This window comes from Chenopodium album, chromosome 24, assembly GCF_948465745.1.
Source record: "Chenopodium album chromosome 24, dcCheAlbu1.1, whole genome shotgun sequence".
NCBI classification, from domain to species: domain Eukaryota; kingdom Viridiplantae; phylum Streptophyta; class Magnoliopsida; order Caryophyllales; family Amaranthaceae; genus Chenopodium; species Chenopodium album.
In genome coordinates, this window is record NC_137857.1 from 32,465,707 (window position 1) to 32,487,766 (window position 22,060).

Here is a 22,060-nt window from a genome sequence, read left to right on the forward strand (position 1 = left end):
CATATATAACCAGTTCTAGCTACCTTGTAACATGGTATATATATTATTGGACATTGTAACATGGTACTAATATGAGCGATGAAAATCCTCAATTTGATCTTGTGATTTTTTTTTTTTGAGTTGAGATATTAGCTAGACATAATTAAACTCTTATACTAAATCTAACCTAATGAAGTAATTAATTATCCCTCACGATCATCCAACTGTATCATACATTCATACGAATATAATTTACGTGTAACTTTGCACAATTTGATAGAAAAGTAACCAAATTTGAATAATTGGGGCATAAATCAGACATTAGTGGACATATTAATTAAGCATGCAATTTAAAATCCATCGTCATCTTTGGAGGCTAAGTGGATTAGGGAAAAATGGTAGGTAAAAGATGTACAAATTAATGAGCTGTGATTTTGAATGGATTAGCTTAGCCACCGACGCCAATCTTTTAGTCACTTTGCTATAGGGTTATTTGGCAATTCTTCTAGCTAAAGATAGTAACACCTTTTCCCCTTGTTTTTTGTATAGTACTAAACTTTTATGAAAATGATTGATTTGTATTTTAGAATTTGCTCAATAACATATGAACATTTGGTACGTATTTGATAAATTTTCATTAGGGTAAACTAAATGAACTCACGTTATAATAAATTTGACATTATAAAACTCTATTGAAAGTTAAAAACTCGGTGTAATTGATGCTCTGTAGTAAATGAAGCAGATTTAGCACATGATATTGAAATTTTATATTAGTTTTTTTAATTATTCCCTTCTTCTCATCCCTAATCTTGCATAAAATTTATTATTCAAAAAAATTTGTATGTTAGTCATCTGATTCCTCCTTAATTACTCCATTCTCCTCTACTTCTATGTGGAGTAGACTCACATGTGCTGAGACTCTTCTAAACAACAATAATTAATAAACGGACGGAGTATATCTTTGCTAACTTTCAACTATACACTCTGTATATTCAATACAATCATCTCTTTGTCAAAGAAAAAACAAAATCAATCATCTCAAATAAATAGATTGTGACATATTTCCTCCGTAGTTATTTAAGTGCATCACTTTGATTAGCAATGTGTCAATATATAACTTTAACTATCTATATCTTTAATTTTTTTTATAAGCTTATTAGTGTATGTAGGAGTAGTGTAGGAGTAGTAGGAATAAAAGCTAAGAAGATGAATGAGAATGAGGTGAGGTGAGGTCATATCATATAAGAATCGAAACTACTCAATCGAAAATTCCTTTAAATGAATGATTTTGATAAATGAGTAATGAGTTGGACTAATTCCAAGGTAGATGTTGGCGGGCCGACGGGCACACACAAAGCTGGCCATGTGGGGTTCGCTTATTTTCCTTTTTTTTTTCTTTTTTGTTTTTAAAGAAAAAAAACTCGACCATGAACCTTCACGTACCTTCTAATTTTTGTTTCGATCGTACACTTCTTCTTCTTCTTCTTCTTCTTTTTTTTTTTTTTTTTTTTTTTTTTTAATTTTTTTTAATAACTTTTTCCTTATTTTTGATTAAGTGGCAACTGAATCTACCAACTCATCAATCTTCCTCCATCTTTTTTATAACGTACCAACAAAGTCTTGCATGAAATTTGTTGGAACAATAACAGTTAGTTGTTGAGTGAATTATTCCTTTGCACTCTTTTTTGTTCTACTCAGTTGTTAAAAAGTTAATTAAATGTTATTATGCTTTTAGGTAGTAAGGTGAGGAAGAGAAAAGTTAAAATTGCCTAGAATTTAAAAGATCGAATGATTATAACGAAATATTAATATAATTATACATGTTGAGCCCATGAATAATCCATATGTGAGCATTTTCTTGTCCCACACTAAAAGATTAAAGGGGAAGTGTAGCAGTAATGGAATCCCACATTGAAATAATCCAAGAGTTACCACCACTATATTACTAAGGGACTGCTATCTTCATTGCTATATGGTTTTAAGGTAGAACCTGCTTGATCTTGTAAAGTGGTAGACTTGCACTCTCCCGTGATAGGTGCGGCCCAAACCCGTATTTGACAACTCATAATATGAGTTCTATTAAGATAGTATTAACATGTGTATTGTGATTTTAGGTTTTGTATGTAGGGATATTTTTTCTTTCTTTCATTGATACAAAACCTTGTTGCGTCAATTTTGACATATGGAGGCCGACCATTTTTTTTCGTGGGGTTAATGTCAATGTCGACATAAGGATAATCGGTAACTATACTTATTTATTGCACTGTATATATAAATGTGGTATTGATCTATTGGTTCTTGAAGTTGAGTGTTGATTCAATTTTGAAAGGAGGTTGTAAATGTTTTTTCTTTTCTTGGTGAGAGAGGATGTAAAATTATGATAGGGAGTAAATATGAGGATTTTATTGGTGGTTTAATTATACAATTACATAATCATAATTTCACTACGTACAAATATAAAATAGTTGGAGCAACTCCTCATTTTATTTAAATTTGATGTATTGATTATTAAGGGATAAAGGGAGTACGACAGAATGAAACAATGAAAGCAATATGATATGGGGGTAAAATGTGAACGAGGAAGATTGGATTAGGAAGGTAAGAAGTAGGAATCAAAGGATGTGAGAGATGCAATCACAAATCACATGGCATGAGCGAATGGGAATGCGGTGGGTGAGGCCAATGATGAGCCCACCATCCCATACATGAACACATTTCAAACAAATAATTCAAGCTAAGGTTTCTAAGTCCATCAAATTCAACGCCGATATCATACGTGGCTAGCCCTTATTGATTTATTTGTTATCATTACTAGTGAAATACAAGTACCTTTTTATTCTTCCCCTTGTTTCGTGATTTAGCTTATTTGTTGTTTTATTAGCAAGCATTACCATTTACTACTATTAAGGAAACTTGGAAAGGTAGAAAGTACTACGCAGTTGTCAATTCCAATTTTGAGGAAAAAACCTTCTTTAATAAAGACATCAAATTTCTTATTTTAATCAGGCTAGAATTTTTCGAGTTTCTTTTTCAAATGATAATATAAATTGATTACAATTATTCTCTAATAGATTTGTTGTATCGAATTTGTTTTTGAAATATCAATGGATGTCATCATCTCATTCTAATAAATTCAAGAATAACAATAATACATTCTAACAATAATATATTTATGAGCATAAAATATAAAGCACTTTGATGATGTTGTCAAAAAAGAAGGCCAAAATTATTTTTGTTTGATTCATAATTATACGAAGTATGAAAAGTCAGGAAAATTAAGAAAAATTGAATAAAGTAGGGAGAAAATATTATTGATAATAACTGTTATAGTCGTACATACCTAATAATAATGTAATTTTTATGTAGCTTAGTCATCAATTATTATACATACATTCTAAAATGATTAGCAAGTATTCTAATAAAACGCTTAGTTTGTAATTTAGCTAGGTAGAGTTGGAAATCACATAGTAGGGCTCAAGTGGTAGATAGTTTTTTTTTTTTTTTTTGAAAGGAAGGAGTAGATAGTTAATGAAGGCATTAAGTCAATTTAAAAGCACCCCACCTAGAGAATATCCAGCCTCCCATTGTCTCCTTGGTTTCTCTAATAATCTCAACCTCTCTTTGTCTTTCCCTACCTAGCTAGCTTCTTCTTTCTATCAATTCACCCTCCTTTCATATTATTAGGCAGCAACCATATATTATTATTAATTAGTTGCTCTATACATATACTTATTATCACTACTAATTAATCACTCATCACTCCTTTGATTTCGATCATTTCATTTCTACATTTCATTCTGGAATTCATCACTTTCATTTCCAACCATGACTTGCGGTCAGGATCAAAAGGTATTACCTCTAAATCATCTTTCTTTTATATGTAAAATAAAGTCGTTTAATTAATTCATCAATAGAAATCATAGAATGAATGGGGAAATGTATGTTCAGGTAACAACTATGGTGTTGAAGGTTGATCTTGACTGCTGTCAATGCTATAGAAAGGTTAAGAAAGTCCTCTGCAAATTCCCTCGTGAGTCTCTTCCTTCTAGCTTCATTCGTCGTTATCATTATACTTATTATATGCATGTTTTAATTTAAGTTTATAAATGAAACTGGACTGAGTTATATGATTTGATTTGATTTGATGACAAGAGAAATACGAAACCAAATGTTCGATGAAAAGAATAACACGGTGACCATCACCGTGGTTTGCTGTAGTCCTGAGAAGATCAGAGACAAGCTCTGCTGCAAAGCTGGCAAATCCATTAAGAGCATCGAAATAGTCAAGCCTAAGCCTCCTGCTCCTCCCCCAACAGACAAACCTAAGTCTGCTCCCGCTCCTGCTCCTGCTCCTGCTCCTGCTCCAGCACCCGAGCCTCAAAAGCCGCCCAAGTCCGCTCCAGCTCCAGCTACAGCTCCTGCTCCAGCACCCGAGCCTGAAAAGCCTAAGCCGCCTCCGGAGCAGAAGCCGCCACCGATGCAGAAAAACGGCTCCAAGAACGGCTCCAAGAAATCCGGCCCACCACCTGAGGCAGCTCCAAAGCCAGCTCCGCAGCCTGAGCAAGCTCCTAAGCCTGCAGCACCCGCTCCCGCTCCAGCTCCAGCTCCTGCTCCTGCTCCAGCACCAGCACCAGCGCCGAAGCAACCAGAGCCACAGGCCCAATGGGTTCCAGGATATCCACCAGCAGGCCCACCACCTCAGGCGTTTCCGGTAGCGATGTGCTGTACTCCTTGCTATGAAGGAAGACCCGGTGGGCCATGCTATGGGCCTGGGCCCGGGTACCCGTACGGTTACTACGGGCGACCATGCCCACCCCAACCCTACTGCGCTAGTCGGTGCGATTATTTCAGCGAGGAAAATCCTGCTGCATGTTCTATCATGTGACCTGTTTTTCTGCTCACCTTAATTCAATCCCTCTTAAAACGTTTGCTTATTGCAACCTCCATTTTTTTTTTAATTTTTTTTTTGGGATGGGTTAATTAATTGCACATCTATAGGTTGGTTACTTACAGTCTACAGGCTTATTTTCATGTTAATATAGAGATTATACTATTTTTAATGATAATAAAATTAATAATAAGGTTGTTTATTAATTAAGTGGCTTTGTTCAAGGGGGGTATTACACGTTTTCTACGCACTAAATTAGTGCGCTCAAATTTAATTAATCATTCATATTTACCTTAATGAATCAATTGCTTCAAGGTGTACTGTACTTCCTCATTTTTATATATATCTTCCCCTCTTGGATCTGTTGATCATTTCTTTTATTTATTCCGTTTCACAAAATATTTATATCTAGCAAAATTAATGAATTGATCGGATCGGAAACTAAATTTAAAATTTGATTTAATATTAATTTTTTATAAGAGTGAGATTCTCGCTATAAAATAGTCATGTGTAGAAATTATGTTACTTTATTTTCGTAATCTAAAACGTACAATACAAATAAAAGGGACTAAAATACGAGTTGTTGGTATGATGAATAAAAAGTTGGTACCAAATCCAAAAGGTTGATGTATTTATGTCATCTTTTGCGAAATAGGAAATTGGGAGGATAGTACGTGATTAGGCTTTTTCCACAAGAGTGACTTTAGTCCCAAAGAAAACTAGTAGTGCAAGTTGTGTCAAGGACCATAAATATATAAATTAAATGAAATAAAAATGTATGTACTATAAGGTGATATGAATTAGATTTTAAAACTAAGTGCGACTTTGCTGTAATAACACAACAAAGTGAAATGAAAGCAATTTAAAAGTTACAATCAACCACCATTTATTTAGTAGGTCTATATCTTGATTGCGAAAGTAGTAAATTAGGTGCACGAACAGTGAGGAAACTAATCTTTTGTTACTTATGATTTTCATAACTTTCTGTATCTTTTGTTGGTGTAAAAGCATTGTTTTTTGAAAGCAATTTGTTACTACAGTATTAGTCAAAGTTATATTTATGGTATGTTTATAAAATCCAAAGCAATCATATGCCTATATTTAAAGATTTAATAATCTAAAGTGTTCAATTTGTTTTATGTAACCCCTAATATATAGGCCTAAATACACTAGGAAAGGAGCTGAGGGGTGAGGGGGGTACAATAATCACGCAATGCTTTGCTCACAATCAACGGAAATAGTGTAAATGCCAGCTAACTTAATTAGTTTGTAAAATTTTGTAGGTTTCGAATCAATTTGTCTACATCATCACATACTTTTTTGGGTTTTTCTACAGAAAAATACGGCGTGTTACTACATACAAGTATAAAATACGAGTAACATATAAAATGTCATCTAATTGCTCGATTAGTCTTTAGTCTCATAAACTTTTTATTTGATCAAAGGGAGAGTACAACTGTTGAACTGTAGAGCACGAAATTGGAGATGGTGTATATGGTAGTGATTTGAGTTGAAACATCTTAGTGCTGTAATCCAAACTTTACAAATTGATGTACTCGTATTGAATTAAATTCCATCTATTATAACAAGTTGAGACCGCATAGCGCAGTGGATTAGCGCGTTTGACTTCGGATCAAAAGGTCGTGGGTTCGACTCCCACTGTGGTCGCAAGTTTTTTTTTGTTTTTTTTTTTGTTTTTGTCAATGCATGCACATGGACCAGCCCCATTGCGAATTGGTGTTATTATACGTAGTATATATTGGTACAATTTCATATTTTCATCTGCAGGTCCAAGTACATTGACCTCCCTGCATGCAAACCATATCATGCAAAGTCTTACTAGATCCAATTCACCAGAGATAATTGCAACTCGCCAACTGTGAGAGTCGGATTTCAATCAATCAATCAATCAATCAATCAATCAATTAAATACTACTAAAAGCGAATCTAAAGACATACTTGTCAATATATTATTAAATAATTTCCCGCCAATAGTACTTTCTAAAAAAATTATTGTTATGTAAGGAAAAAATAAATTATATCTAAATTATGACATAATTTGTTTTATATAAAATATAAATCTTTTCCTAAAAGATTAAACTATCCATTATAAATTTATATTTATTACATGTATTTTAAATATTTTCTCTTACATGCTTTTATTTTTAGTATACTCTATAGTTTTTAATACTCAAGTCATTAAATCAAATATTTATAATAAAATTATCAAAAATATTTAACAACCGTGCATTGCACGGGATTTAACCTAATATTTTTATATAAATCAGTAAATGTCACTTTAACAAGAGTTATCTCGTGCATTAGCTATGTATACTAGTTAGGGAATTTTTAATTGTTATGTTGAGTAATGTTATATGTAGCCTTAATATAAGCATTAAATACACCGTTAAAAATTGTATAAAATTAGGAATTCATGACAAAAACACGCGTAAATATTATATGTAGCCTATAGTATTTTTTATTTATTTATTAATGTATGATTAACGATATTTATTATCAAAGTAATGCATTGGTAAACACACAATCAAAATGAAAAGAACATTTAAGAGCGAAGGAAGTAAAAAATACATTGGATTTAAATGTGGGCCAACTTTTCTTACTCTTGTCAAATTCGTGACAAATTTTAGAATTCATTATGTCAGTACATGGCCCATAGCTCACCAATGTGCTTCTCATACTGGTTTTGGCCATTTCATGCTAGCCTAACCCATATCCCCTTCTAACAAAAGTTTTTTGTGGGATGTGCGGCTGAGCCGTATCATGGTTCGTGCCAAAACCTACATGCTTTGGGGCAAGTTAGGCTTGGGCAAGAGCTATGTGTTATGCTGTGCCCCCCACGAATGGCTAGGCTCATGTACCACCATATTGATATGTAATGTACAGTTGTGTTTACATACCTAAGACAAATTTGTGTCGAGTTGCATATTGCCATGTTTCTCTTAAGCAAAGTTAACCCACAACTTGACACGCACAGTACCATGTCGCATTGTTCCATTTTCATAACGTGTTATAATCTCTTTTCGTGTTGGACCAGGCCGAGCCAATGAGCCATGCTTGAGGCCGGTCCAATCCAGTGACATTTTTACCTCTAATTTAAAGGCGCAATGAACTACAGTATATGGAAGTTCAGAAGTCGGAAGTACGAGGATTGTGGAACCTACAAGCTAAGGTGTTTGTGTAATCTGATAAGGCCTCAGCTATGCGGTGTTACTGAAGTGAGTTGAAGATCAATACACAGAAAAAACATAGAATGGCATCTCTGTTTGATTATCAAATCCTTCCCTCCAAATTTCAACACTTCACCCGCTTTTCTTATTCTTCTTCAACCTTTGGCCTTCCTTTTACTCTGAAACCCAATTCTCTCTCCTCCCATTCCAAGCTCTTCCTTGTCAAATCCTCCCAACTCTCTGTCAATGACCCACTTCAAATTCAACCCGGTTCTTCCAACCCAGATACCCGAAAAAGCTACTTATGGGTCAACCCGAAAAGCCCAAGAGCTGCTCAGCTTCGCAAGCTATCATACGATTCAAGGTACTCTTCTCTTGTTGAAATTGCTCATTCTTTAGATTCTTGTGATGCTACTCATGAAGATGTTTCTAGGGTTTTGTTTGGATTGGGGGAAAATGTTGTAGAACAGGATGCTGTTATTGTTCTTAATAATATGAAAAACCCCAATACAGCTTTGTTAGCTCTTCAATTTTTCCAGAATAAGATCAAATTGGTTAGGGAAGTTGTGTTGTATAATGTTACTTTGAAGGTTTTGAGGAAAGGTAGGGAATTAGATAGGGCAGAGAAGCTGTTCGATGAAATGCTTCAGAGAGGTGTTAAACCTGATAATGTTACTTTTTCTACTATTATCAGCTGTTGTAGGTTGTGTTATTTACCCCATAAAGCTGTTGAGTGGTTTGAAAAGATGCCGGCTTTCGGTTGCGATCCCGACGATGTTACTTATTCTGCTATGATTGATGCCTATGGAAGGGCAGGGAATGTTGATAGAGCATTTGCTTTGTATGACCGTGCGAGGACTGAGAGGTGGATGATAGATGCTGTGACATTCTCCACCTTGATTAAGATATATGGGAAGACGGGTAATTTTGATGGGTGTTTGAATGTTTATGAGGAAATGAAGGCTCTTGGGGCGAAGCCTAATTTAGTTATCTATAATACATTGCTAGATGCTATGGGGCGTGCGAAAAGGCCTTGGCAAGCCAAGATAATTTATAAGGAGATGACAAACAATGGGGTTTCCCCGAGTTGGGGGACTTATGCTGCTCTTTTACGTGCCTTTTGTCGAGCTCGTTATGGTGATGATGCCCTCATGACTTATAAAGAAATGAAAGATAAAGGACTAGAGCTCAATGTTATTCTTTATAACTCACTTTTAGCAATGTGTGCTGATCTAGCTTATGTTAATGAAGCAGTACAAATCTATGAAGAGATGAAGAGTTCCGGGACCTTCCAACCAGATAGCTGGACATTTTCATCTATGATAACAGTATATTCATGCAACAAAAAAGTTGCAGAGGCAGAGAATGTGTTACATGAGATGGTCGAAGCTGGTTTTGAGCCTAATATCTTTGTTTTAACCTCGCTTATTCAGTGCTATGGGAAGGCCAATCGAACGGATGATGTAGTGAGGACTTTCCATAGGGTATTAGAATTGGGTATAACTCCTGATGAAAGGTTTTGTGGCTGCCTTCTAAATGTTATGACACAAACACCAAAAGAAGAGTTGAATAAGCTCATAGAGTGCATTGTGGTGGCTAATGAGAAACTTGGCAATGTGGTTAATATTTTGTTGGAGGATGAAACCAGTGAAGAGCAATTTAAAGGGGCTGCATCTGAACTCTTTGATTCAATTAGCACTGAAGTAAAGAAGGCTTATTGTAATTGCTTGATTGATTTATGTGTCAACCTTAATATGTTGAATAGAGCTTGTGAGCTTTTGGACCTGGGTCTCGCTTCTCAAATATATAGAGATTTACAGTCCAGAACTCCCACTCAGTGGTCTTTGCACTTGAGATCCCTTTCCCTTGGAGCTGCTTTGACTTCATTACATGTTTGGACGACTGACTTGGAAAAGGCCATTGAAAGTGGGGAGGAACTTCCTCCATTGCTTGGTATCAACACTGGACATGGAAAGCACAAGTACTCGGAGAAAGGATTAGCAGGTGTATTTGTTGCTCATCTGAAGAAACTTAATGCACCATTTCATGAAGCTCCAGATAAACTTGGCTGGTTTCTGACAACTAAAGCTGCAGCACAATCATGGTTAGAGTCTCGAAAGTCTCCTGAACAAGTTTCTGGTTAGGTGCTCCTAGTTCATTTCCAAATTTTTGTGGAGGGATCTGTCATTTTTAATTGTCCAAGAGTCAAAAGTAAGTTTTCTTCTTTGTATCTTATTTATTTATTACTCGTAGATGATTTCTTTTTATATAGAGTTGGTTTGTTCTCCTTTGGCTATTATTCTTCAACAGTTGTGTGACAAGTTGCCATATATAGCTTTAAGTTTTAGTGAGAAAAGTAATAAGAATACTTTTTAATGATTTAGATTATGCTGGAATTATTTTCTGATTCATAATTCAATGTAATAAATTATTTATTTGATGGTCAAAATTTATTAAATTTGACTACGATTAGTAAAAGATGTGAACTTGTACTTGTGAACAGAAGGAATATATAATATAAGCTGCATGTAATGTGAGACTGAATTCTTTTAAAACACTCTACACTATATTTCTCTGAAATTATACACCTCATAAATACTCCCTGTGAATTTAAAGTGCAATACTCTTAAAAGGAAAAACAATTATCTGTATTGTTAGTTACACAAAGGAAAAAAAGGAAGGCATAGAAAATTATTCATTAACTTAAATACTAGTGGGACGATAAGAAATTAATCTACCTATAAAATGCTACTGTCATTATACTTTGTATAGTATTATCCTCATACAAAGGTATAATTTACTAAAACTACCTGTTAGCTTTTATTAGGATAATTTGATACTATGTATCTATTTCCTTGGCTAATAGGAGGATGTTGCCATGGAAAGACTACTTACTTCCATCTTGTATGAGATGGCTGAATGGACTGTTAAAAAAAAGATGAAGGCAGCCTTTTGCTTGCACTTAATAACGATCCGAATACCAAAGAGGCCAATCTCAATGGTGTTTTGTCTTCTTCAAGCGCCAGTTGAATACAGTGTTTGGTAGTCTCACTTTTCAATTGATGGTGTCTGAGTTGTATCCTCTAGTACGTTTCCTTGTTTTTCTGCCTTTACCTTGTTGAATAGTCCTCAACCTTTTCCAAAGACCAAGGTGAGCCTGTCAACCAACTTGGGAAAAAATACATGATAATTCTCAAATCATAGACACTAAGATAGGGAGGTTCATTATGAAAATTACTTTGTGGATTTGCTTTGAGTATAGATAGAGATTTCTCTTATGTTCTGTTAATGAAGTCGCGATACTCAAAAGATACATCAAAAAATGGTTTGAACTTGGATCTTCGAGGAGGGGATTCATATTATAGTGGATCAAACCAAAAGGTGTTGATTTTTTGGCAAATGGTAAATGGTCAATGTTTGTGGAATAATTTATTGCTTGGCGTTTCAATTCCTCTACTTTTGAGGTGTTTGTATAGTGGGAGGTTGTGCAATTTATTTTGAGCACCATTTGCTGATTTTTTATTTGTAGAAAAAAGAACATGCATCAATGTTGAGTGAGGGCAGCTCTCCTGTCTGGTTGATTCTATGAGTTATTTTTTAGCCCTACTTTGGTATATAGCCTCATAGGTGACACCTTCCCGTTTCTGCTTGTTTGTATTACTGATAATGTATTGGAAGATTTTTCCTCCATTATATGTACAGAGTGTGAATGAGTAAAAATTTTAGAAAATCAAAATCTTATTATCCTCTTCAATGTATCAAACATGTTGTTTTGTTCTTTCCGAACTTGTTTTTACGGTAGCATTTAAAGTTGTCAAATCAGTATTGATTTTACTGGCATGTGAATGCAAGCTCTATTACTATTCTAGAATGGCAGGCTACAGTTGGAAGTGGGGAATTAGTATTGAGAATAATAAATCATATGAAAGTTGGGAATTTGTTGGAAGCTTATTAAATTTCTATATCGAACAATAATGAATTAAAAGATATCCCCTCTAGTGCAAATAGATTAGTGCCGCAGGCAGCTTAGAATTTGCAGCCACTTCAATTTTAAGGGACTCTCACTATGGGGTCATGAGTCATGATTGTGGTTTAGGAAATATTAGTGTCTCTAGTCGAGAGCCTATCAGAATTACGGTTGATAACCATAGCTGAAGTTGAATTGCCTTTTTTACCACTACAGGAAGAACCAGGAGAGGCTCTTAGCGACTTCTTAATATGCTTTTCTATGCCAAATGATAATGGTACATGAACCCTAGTCAGGCTTAATTTTTAATACCTCAAACAACTATCTATCGTGTTCTTAACTCTGAGGTTGGTGTTGTGGTAGTTCAACTAGTGATGAGTGGTATTGATTTAGTAGCTAATAATCAGGGACTGCATTGGAGCTTTTTGGGACATGTTCATGAACACGGAGACTCAAACCAGATCTGGTACTTGGCACTTTGGCAGTGATAATATCAATATGTGGAAATGAGAAAGCTGTTGAGGCATGTATGGGATTGGTTTTTTATTTTTTATTTTTATTTTTATTTTTTTTATTTTATTAGTCTTTGTGTCACAAACTCACAACAGAGGACCTATACTTTACCCTATCCCAGGTAGAATCTTGTTTGAGGCATTTTCGGAAGGGTCAGAGGCTCTTCTTACTGTTCAGTGCTATACTGAAATTTGCTGAAATCATTCGATCAATGGTTTGGTATAGTTTGAGCTTCCTGCTCTTCGAGGAGAAGTAGGTGTTTATCGTCTGACACTCCCCCCTTCTGGTTTCCTTGGATTGAAGCTTTGGATATGATATCTAGTATGGCTTCATAAAAGAACTGTCTGCTTTCTTTGATTCACATACCCTTTGTAATATGAGGTTCCTTTTCATTTCAGTCTGCTCTTTCTTGAGTCATTACGATGATTAAACACCATAATATCTCCTGAGTGTAAATGAAGAAGATTACAAGGGCCTTCCTGTTACAAGAATTCAACTGGAAATGAGGATTTGTTTATCTGAGATGTTAGAGAATCAGGCTGTTGACATGGTGTCAGAGTAATATTTTGTTCACTGATAAACCATTATGCTAAGTATGACGGGGTTATACTTTTTAAGATAGAATTGCAACATCTGGTTTTGTGTTTTAGGTTAATATTCAAGATTTTGGTTCATTATACACTTGTATGCGTGTATTGAGATTGAAATGACTCTTTCCTGTGGCTATTGAAGTACCAATTTCACTTAACTGGTCTTATCCATCTTCCGAATTGGAGAACACTTTTTCAGTGACCAATGATTTGTAGTTATATGAATTGGTGATGGAATTTTAGAAGGAAGAAGTTAAGGCAAGCTCTTTATTGCACCATGAAATGATACAAGTAGCATTCATTATTAGAAATGAGGAACATGTACATATGTTTGGAATCAATGAGATGTTTCTAGTCTCAATTTTAAATTAGGGTTGTGATGAAGCACAATGCTTATTGGAAGTTGCTAAGACTCAAGAGTCAAGGTTGAATTAGGACAGTACCTGAGTTGTCAATTAGTAACTCTGTAGGATTATGAGCTGGCTGTTAACTGTATGGAAGATGACTCTTTTTTCTTCCTCTTTTAAGAACTTATTATTGTTTTTGTTTTTAGAAAAAAAATAAAATAATACAATTGGATAAAAAATTAATCCATCCATTATATTACATTAATCTTCAAATTATACTATTGTTTATTTTGGCCTGTCCTTAAATATTTCTCATTACCTTGAATGAAAATGGCATTCTACCCAACCAATGTGATGCTTTCTTAATTCAATTTCTTAACTATTCTTTCTTTTCAAATTTTCATATTCCATGTAATGTGGGACTCCTCACTACATTTATCAAATTATTATATTTAATCAGTATATATATTACTTTCACACTATATATAAAAAAAACTCACTTTCCTACTATGTATTCTTCATATGCTTGCTTGGAGCTAATAGAATAATATCATAATAATAAGCCTAATATGCTCACATGCCGGTTCTCTTAAATGTCATGGCTCATTTGATCTTAGAATGATGTTCAACTTATCATCTAATATAAGGTTATCCTAGACTTCCTAGCTCCCTAGGACCATGCTATGTAGTCAAATTTTAGCTGTAGTGAACAACATTTACCTTTGCCGATTCCCTAATGATCGAAAGTAGTTATGTTTTAACTATTAAGGTTTGCATTGCTTCTAGCTATTTTCAATAATAAGTAAATAAAGGGTGTGGATTTATCCTTATCCTCCATTGTGAAGGTGGTTTCTGGGATATCTTTATGACTTGTTTGGGAATAAGCATTTCATTTCAAATGCTGGAATTGGCCAAATCGAGTTGTTCGGGAAAACAAATAATTTGGAATTGGATTTATGGAGTAAAATGGTTTTCAATTTCCTCTGTAGAGACATGGGCTGTTGTTTTTTTTTCCTCTCAACCGAATTTTTCATTCGCTCGGTTATGTACAATGAACATCATTGCTGCAGTTGACTTCGTGATTTTTTTAATGTTTTTAATCTATTTGTTTTTAAATAACATCCACATTGTTCTTTTCATATTTAAGATAAAGCTCCTATTTAGAAATGCAATGGCCAATAACCTAACCTTAAGGGTGCTTTTCAAAGCTATAAGTGTTCACATCAGGAAGACCCTGTATAATAGGAAGACAAGGAGCAAGTGTGCATAAACAAATACTTAGTTTATTGTCTGAACGTGCATGCCCACATGAGTGAATTGACCTGATCATGTGTAGAATGTTTAAAACCCAATATAGTAACCATCAAGGTTGCCTGCACGTTATGCTGCCGCCTGACCTGCTTAAACTATGAACAAACTCTATATAAGTCTTGTTGTATGGGTGTTGCTGGTCATTTTATCATTCAGTCTCCACCTCAATAATTACCATGGGTAACTGCATTCAAGCTGTATTGTCTCATACGGGAGCATATAGCTCTAACAAGCAGCAGGAATTTGATGAACCTAAATGCTATGCAAAGGTTCACCCAATACCTGCTTCCGCCTCAATGCCATTGGAAGGTAACACAGAAAACCTAGTTAACCCCCCAATCCCTCCAAAGATGTCAGTTGATGATAGTTCCAAGCGCAAAACTGTAAAGATTGTGTTAACTAAGAAACAGTTGGAGGAGTTGCTGAAAGATGTGAAGGAGTTAGAAGCTACTGGAACTAATGTGCAGTTTGCTGAGACCTTCTGGGAGAAGGATCGTAGATCGAAAAGCAGGTGGCAGCCATCGCTTGCTACGATCCTAGAGTAGATACATTAGAGATACCTTTTTGTAACTCTTTTTATCCTTATTTTTAGTGTTGGATAAATTAGATGCAACCCAGTTTTCCTTGGACCTACGATTTTGCATGTGTAAAATCTGTCTGGAAAATGAGAGGTGTTTTGATTTTCTAGGGCTAATATAACTGTTTTAGATTTTGATGTTCTATGGCCGTTTTATTCCTCCCTTCTTGTCATTCATTACTCAGTGACTTAGAAAGAGGTTGTAATGTTTATCAATTCAGTGGACAAAGCATTTGTCTTTAAATCATAGAAGTGATAGAACTCAGACAGGAAACTTATACACCAGGGCATGTAATACAACCTCACTCTGGAAGGCTTTATGCATTTGAGATGATTTTACTTGAAGCTCTTAGGTTAGAAACTTCTTTTATGTTCTCCTAGTAAGAGCCAACAGGTTTAAGAAACCCTTTACTAGTTTTGTGAGAACATATTTGAGGTGAAGCTTGTGTGTTCATGTATGCGTATGTCAGTATGTGTATCGTCACTCTATCAGAAAACATAAAATCACTCAAATATTAGATTGTGTAGAGCCTTGCTTGGATAGGAGCCTCAGGCACTATGATGTTGCACCAAGTTTATCTTTGCATTTCCTTCTTTTCCCAATAGGTTATTGTCTTATTGATCTGACTTTAGGAGAACGGAATAAGCTTCAGGGTTTGAACAAAGTAACATGTATTTCTGATATGCTAACTTTAATAAAATCAAAATTCACAAAATCATATTGTTTGAGTTGCTTCTCAGCTTCAATCTATACAAAATTAACATGTGAGGCTAGCTGTTGTGAGTTGCAACTCAATAACATTCTTCACAAACATTTACACACCGAGGAAAAAAAAAAACGCAGAAAATCCCCATCCCTTGACTGATTCAATCCTGATTAAGATTTTGTGACCCTGCAAAATCATCAGAAATATAAGAATTCATGACAAATATTAGAACTAAATATTTCTAATTAAGTTGATGCTATCCACAAGAGTACAAGACCTTCTGAGAATAATCAAATAAAAAAAGAGAAGGGTGGGATTGAAGTATCACCGTTTAAGGAAAGCTTTGCTCCAATTTTTCTTGTTTTCATCCTTTGCTGCTGGTATTATTGCCTTTTGCACGGCTGATGTTTCTTTCTTTGCTTTTCTTGCCTCCACTTCTACGGCTTTGGTCAGTGTATCAACCTTCTTCAGGAGAATCTGTCAGGCAATTTTAGCTGGTAAACTTATTTTCCTCACAGAGGAAGGAAAGGCATAACTTTAATTAAGCAAGATATTACCTTGATCTCTTCATCTTTGGAATCTAAGCCATCATCTTTTGCTTGACAAATCTTCCGTAAATTGATAACTTCTTTTTGAAGCCTATCGTATAAAAACCCTGAAACTGCATCTTCACTCCCTATATCTTTGCTTTCCATTTCCCCTTGAATTGCAGAATTACTATCCTTTGACAAACCAGTATTTGCTATTGATTCCGAGTTTTCCTTCCCAAAACGGTCTGTATTGGTAGTCTTAATTCCCCACAAGCTTCTCTTGGCTATATTCTCTTTTGAATTATGGTTCTCCAAACTATTTACTTTCTCCAACCAAGGTTGGTGAAGGGGAGAGCTCCTGCTGTTGATCACTGAGCCTCTTGGCTGCGATGAAGATCTCTTCCTTGGTCCAGTATTGTTTGATACAAACCCCAGGATTCGATTAGAATTTGTGTTTTTTGGTGTGCTCTCGTTGCTTGAAGCATGCTTTAGGCCTTCTTCCAGAGTCTTTAGCCTCAGCTTGAATTTTTCCTGAGGTTATAGTTCGGTCAAACACCATTGATTAATGAATCAGGACGCGGGGGGGGGGGGGGGGGGGGGGGGGGGGGGGTCATAATGCAAAGACAGGTATGTACCTTCAGCTGTGCTTCTGCCTTCGCTGTTCTTTCAGTCACAGCTAGTTTGTCTTTTAAACGCTGCATCTCAGCCTGAGAAGTAGCATAATTTGCATTACTTAACTGGAATTATATACGTAGTATTTGATAAGAGCTCCATGTTAGTAGTTGCGTACCTGCAGGACCCTACGCTCTTCCAGCCATTGCTTCACCGGCATTACCTTATCATTTTCATCTTTCCATTCGTTAGCAACAACAGTTGCCACCCTGTTTGCTGACACCCTAGCCCGTGCAAGTTCCCTCTCAAGAGTTCTCTTCTCCTCCTAAATATCAGCAGAGGCAATTTTTGATTATTAATTACACCATTAAGTTACCTTGGGACTAAGCTAGTTTATATATTTTTACAGTTAACATTAAGAGTGTTGAGAGCATTTGTCACCTTATTACCTCATAAATTAAGTGCAAAGATAAATGAAAGCTTCAAACAAAGGTGAAAATAATATGCAATTTTACAATACTCTTTTAGTCAGATTATTAGACTTCTTTTAATTTAGTCGGATTATTAGACTTACATTCAGCTCGGAGATTTTGCGTTTGTATTCTCTAACAACATTAGCAGTAGCTCCACCAGCCAAAACGGCCTCCTCAAGTTCCTGAATGGTCTGGCTAAGCTTTTCAACCTCTACAACTTTCTGACGGTTGGTCTTTTCAAGTATTTTGTTTTCCTCCAGGCAGATTTCTATCTGTCTCCTTAACTCAAGGTTTTGGTTTTGTACATCCTCAACTATCAAAGCCCTTTCGAGGGCACTCCTCAAGATTTTCTCTGTCTCAAGAAGAGCTGTTTCTTTTGACTTTGTAAGACGCTCCATAGCTTTCTTATCCTCTAGTAAAGAGGCAATCTGCCAATAGAGAGAGATCTTAAACTCAATAAACTATCTAGCAGTCAATCTGTTGATTCTAAAAATTATTTATACATCAAGTAGTACCTCATTTTTGTACATTTTGATGTCAGCTTCAAGAGGAGCTAAGATCGAATCAATTGGTATATAATCATCATCCTTTTGGTTTGTGTGTAGCCTCCTAAGGGCTGCCTCGGCTGCAAACTGTGCAGCCAAAGCATCCTTCTTCTCATCAGCTAGTTTCTTCATCTCTAGATTCTGCATTTGGTCAATTCCCAAAATACATTCATTATCACTTATTTGGTTCATTCACTCACTTCCTTGCACTTATACGAAACCTTTATTAACATCAGAGAGTAAGCATAAATACCTTTTGTTGCAGGACGTTCTCAGTCACTCTCAGTTTCTCATCCAACTTGTCATAATTAACTTTGAGCTGTACAAGTGATTCAGTAAACAGAAAGGGAATACACAATGCATATAAACTTAGCTGAAGATCATGGAAAGCTATAGCAGAAATAAAGTCAAGAACATGACAGAATTATTATATACCTCATCTAGAGCCTTTTCCTTCTGTGCTTGAGTTGCTCGCAAGGCCTTGATCTCATTTTGTGCAGCACATAGATCATTATCTTTCTCTAAAGCCATGTTTAAAACACAAAAAATAATGTTGGAATTCAGACATAGCTGATTAAATACATTGTCTTTGAGGAAGTATAGAATAGGTTCTTATGTAGTCTGTCAAAAGCAATAGTTAGTTATTGACGACTTCATCTGTTGCGTTGTTTATTCTTAATGCAGCTTTAAACAGCGATTTCTGAGTTTCCTAGATACTTACATCTTAACAGACTCGTCTTATATTGCTATTGAACTTAAATGCATGTAGGCTATGTCTTGCATGATTTGATTAAGTTACAGGTAATACACTTCTTAGAAGTTCTGACACTGATATTCAGGTGATTAATCAGGATCAGTTTGTTACAAATTCTGGTAGTGTCAAGTGATTGAAAGATGTGTGTGTGTTACGCTTCACCTAATTAATATCACTAAAATAGAATTTTCTTTCATCTATCTTCATAGGCAGAAATAACAACTTTTTGAATGAAGAAATCACTTTTCGTTTTAATAAAATTAATCTTGTACCTAAATTTTAATACTAGTATTACCCTGTAGTCTAGTGGCAAATGAAGTACTGAGAATTAGGAATGATAGACGTAGCTCGACTCAAGCCGCAAAGATTTAGGGATCAATTCTCACAAGGGGCATGGGTTGAACCCGTGGAGGTTGGGGGGTGGACAGGCCTAATGGGTATGCATGCTTGGGCCCGCGCACCAGCCCCCCACTCAAAAAAAAAAAAAAAAAATGGCTAGTGAAGTACCAAGGAGGTTAGATGATATATCAGATCAAACTAGTTAAATTTCTATGGAGGGGTCACACACTCACATTCTCATCATTCTTTGCCAGAGATATAAGCAATCCACCCCAAAACAAAATTACAAAACTTCTAGAAATGTCAATTACTTCCAGTTCTTCCACATTTGTCATGTGTTGTGTACTACTTCTCATAAAGTGAAGAATTTAAATGGTGCTGGAATGGATCGACTTCTATATTCCCTTTTCATTATGAGATAAAGTTGGCAATGGCATCTGCGATCATAGCCCAACAGTGGACTATGGCTAAGTTATAACTTGTGATTTGCAAAAAATGACACGATATGACGGGTACAACCTAATTATTAATAAATCATAAATAAATGGTTAAGATGGCACATAATATGGGACAATACGCTTGGCATGCACAACCTATTGTGAGCTGTGCTGCCTAGAAGCAAAAGTGCTACATGACTCAATCTAATTTAACCCGCGAGTTGGTGGTAAATGTACTCCGTACACTTTTATACTTTGTAAATTTCTTTGTCGTATTTAGGAGATTTCTACGATAAGAATCATTCTAATTAAAGTTGTGTATATTAGAACCGACCCCCAAACTTTTATAACAAGCAAATTAGGTTATGAATAGAAACACACCTTTAAGTTGATTTTGCAAGTGGTTAAGCTCCAACACAATAGGGTCAGGTTGAGGCTGAGAAATGAAGCTAAGGTCTTCCATTCCTAACATGATTGTATTTAACTTGGAGAAAATGGATAATGTTTGAAATATCAAATATGTAATGTGGAAGAGGGGGGCTAAATATAGTTGGGTACAAAGGAGGGTAGCTAAGGAGAAGTCCATGCTTTTAAGGAATTATAAATAATCAGTGGCACCAAATAATTCCTTTTCTTTCCCCTTCAAAACCTTCATTTTCCTTTCATAATCTATCCTTAATCACATTATAAGCCGTTAAACCCGCCTTAATTCCTCCTTCTATGATAGTTACCGTTACTACCCCCTTATGATATGCTAATGCGATCGGTAATTTCATTTCTCTCATAATTTCTTTTATCTTCTACTATCATTTTCTGATTTTTTTCAATAGTATTTGGATTCTAAAATACTCACAACCCTAACAACTTCCCGAATAATATTAGTATATTAGTGTTACTCCTACTCGATTTGCCATTTTATCTTCATTTATTTACTCACTTAAATTCTCAAGAGTTAGTGAATCTACAGTTGTCGATTAACAAAGAGAAAAGAAAATTATTTTAATAGAAATTGTTTAAACCAAAAGCTAATACTCAATTCTACATGGACACTATCTAGGGAATAAATTTTTAAAATGACGCAAAATAGGCATTAATTTTGATAATTTAAACAATTTCTAGGGAAATCATTCGACTTAATATACTTCGTAGATATGATGCACTTTTATGACACTTGCTACTTATATCATGTGTCATTAATGATATACGTAGTATGTATTAATTTGTACAGTGTACACCATCTTGTTAGAGCAACTCCAATGACAAGCAAATTTGACGATTAGCTTGGCATGCCACAGCTTATTAGTAGTTGTTGGATTGAAAATACATGAAAAGAGCTTAATTGGTGCAATTAGCCTTTTATTTTGGAAAGTTTAATTCCCAAACAAATTAGCTTGACAAAGCTAATTTGCTTAGCCAAGCTAATTGAGTTTTCTTGTTCCAATGGTCAAGCTAGTAGCTAGGGATTTATTAAAATTGTAAGCAAGTCCCTAGCTATAACCGTTGCTCTTAGAGCAACTTCAATGGCAAGCCAATTGTCAAATTAGCTTGTCAAGCCACATAAGCTTTCAAGCTAATTATGTTTGTAGCTAGTTTCATCCCCAATGACTAGCTATTAGCTTATTATTTAAATTATCAATTTATTATTTTTATCTTAATTACTAATTGACTTTATTTTCTTTTTGGCAAGTTTTTTTCAAGCAAATTAGCTTTGTCAAGCTAATTTGCTTGATTAACCTAATTACATATTTTGGCTCCAATGGTCAAGCTAGTAGCTAGGGACTATTTAAAATTGCAAGCAAGTCCCTAGCTACAACCATTGGAGTTGCTCTTATACTCTTTCAAGATTAATAAGTGTCATATATTCCTGCTACTATTTGTAAACATGAGATTTACAAGAATTGACTTAGAGCAACTCCAATAGTAAGCTAATTGTCGAATTAGCTTGTCATGCCACATAAGCTTTTAAGCTAATTGTCATTTTAGCTAATTTGAGCTTCAATGGCTAGCTATTAGCTTAATATTTAAATTAACCACACCTCCTTAATTTATGTTTTTTACTTTCATTTTATTTATTCTAATTTGTTTTATTTTAGCAAGTTTTTCCCCAAGCAAATTAGCTTGGCAAAGCTAATTTGCTTTACCAAGCTAATTGCATTTTCTAGCTCCAATGATCAAGCTAGTAGCTAGGAATTATTTAATATTGCAAGCAAGTCCCTACCAACAACCATTGGAGTTGCTCTTATAACCCTTTAATCGCGTTATAGAGCCTCAATTTCAATTTGAGTTTTTTTTTTTTAATTTTT

The 22,060-nt window shown here is 35.1% G+C and overlaps 3 protein-coding genes and 1 non-coding gene across 5 annotated transcripts; 3 read left to right on the forward strand and 1 right to left on the reverse strand.

The window, feature by feature from the left end:
* Window positions 1-3,532: 3,532 nt before the first annotated feature.
* On the forward strand, window positions 3,533-5,073 carry LOC145611164 (uncharacterized). The gene is made up of 3 exons (XM_081666442.1): window positions 3,533-3,828; window positions 3,928-4,009; window positions 4,134-5,073. Exons 1-3 carry the CDS (start codon window positions 3,805-3,807, stop codon window positions 4,862-4,864), a joined length of 837 nt encoding a protein of 278 aa, XP_081522568.1. The 5' UTR covers window positions 3,533-3,804; the 3' UTR covers window positions 4,865-5,073.
* A 1,388-nt stretch (window positions 5,074-6,461) lies between these two features.
* TRNAR-UCG (transfer RNA arginine (anticodon UCG)) lies at window positions 6,462-6,535 on the forward strand. The gene has a single exon. It is a non-coding gene; the product is annotated as a tRNA-Arg (tRNA).
* A 1,439-nt stretch (window positions 6,536-7,974) lies between these two features.
* LOC145611358 (pentatricopeptide repeat-containing protein At4g16390, chloroplastic-like) lies at window positions 7,975-13,357 on the forward strand. 2 transcript variants are annotated; one of them, XM_081666683.1, is made up of 2 exons: window positions 7,975-8,419; window positions 8,750-10,510. In XM_081666683.1, the coding sequence occupies exons 1-2, from the start codon at window positions 8,139-8,141 to the stop codon at window positions 10,197-10,199; spliced, it is 1,731 nt and encodes a 576-aa protein (XP_081522809.1). In that variant the 5' UTR covers window positions 7,975-8,138; the 3' UTR covers window positions 10,200-10,510. The 2 variants fall into 2 exon arrangements, with proteins under 2 accessions (XP_081522809.1, XP_081522808.1); XM_081666682.1 differs by adding an exon at window positions 12,934-13,357 and having other exon boundaries at window positions 7,976-10,266.
* A 2,671-nt stretch (window positions 13,358-16,028) lies between these two features.
* Window positions 16,029-20,249, reverse strand: LOC145611475 (microtubule-associated protein 70-5-like). Its single transcript, XM_081666805.1, has 10 exons — window positions 20,139-20,249; window positions 18,663-18,748; window positions 18,481-18,546; window positions 18,198-18,368; window positions 17,784-18,110; window positions 17,388-17,534; window positions 17,233-17,304; window positions 16,625-17,128; window positions 16,396-16,544; window positions 16,029-16,253 (listed from the first exon to the last, which is right to left on the reverse strand). Exons 1-10 carry the CDS (start codon window positions 20,227-20,229, stop codon window positions 16,238-16,240), a joined length of 1,629 nt encoding a protein of 542 aa, XP_081522931.1. The 5' UTR covers window positions 20,230-20,249; the 3' UTR covers window positions 16,029-16,237.
* Window positions 20,250-22,060: the final 1,811 nt, after the last annotated feature.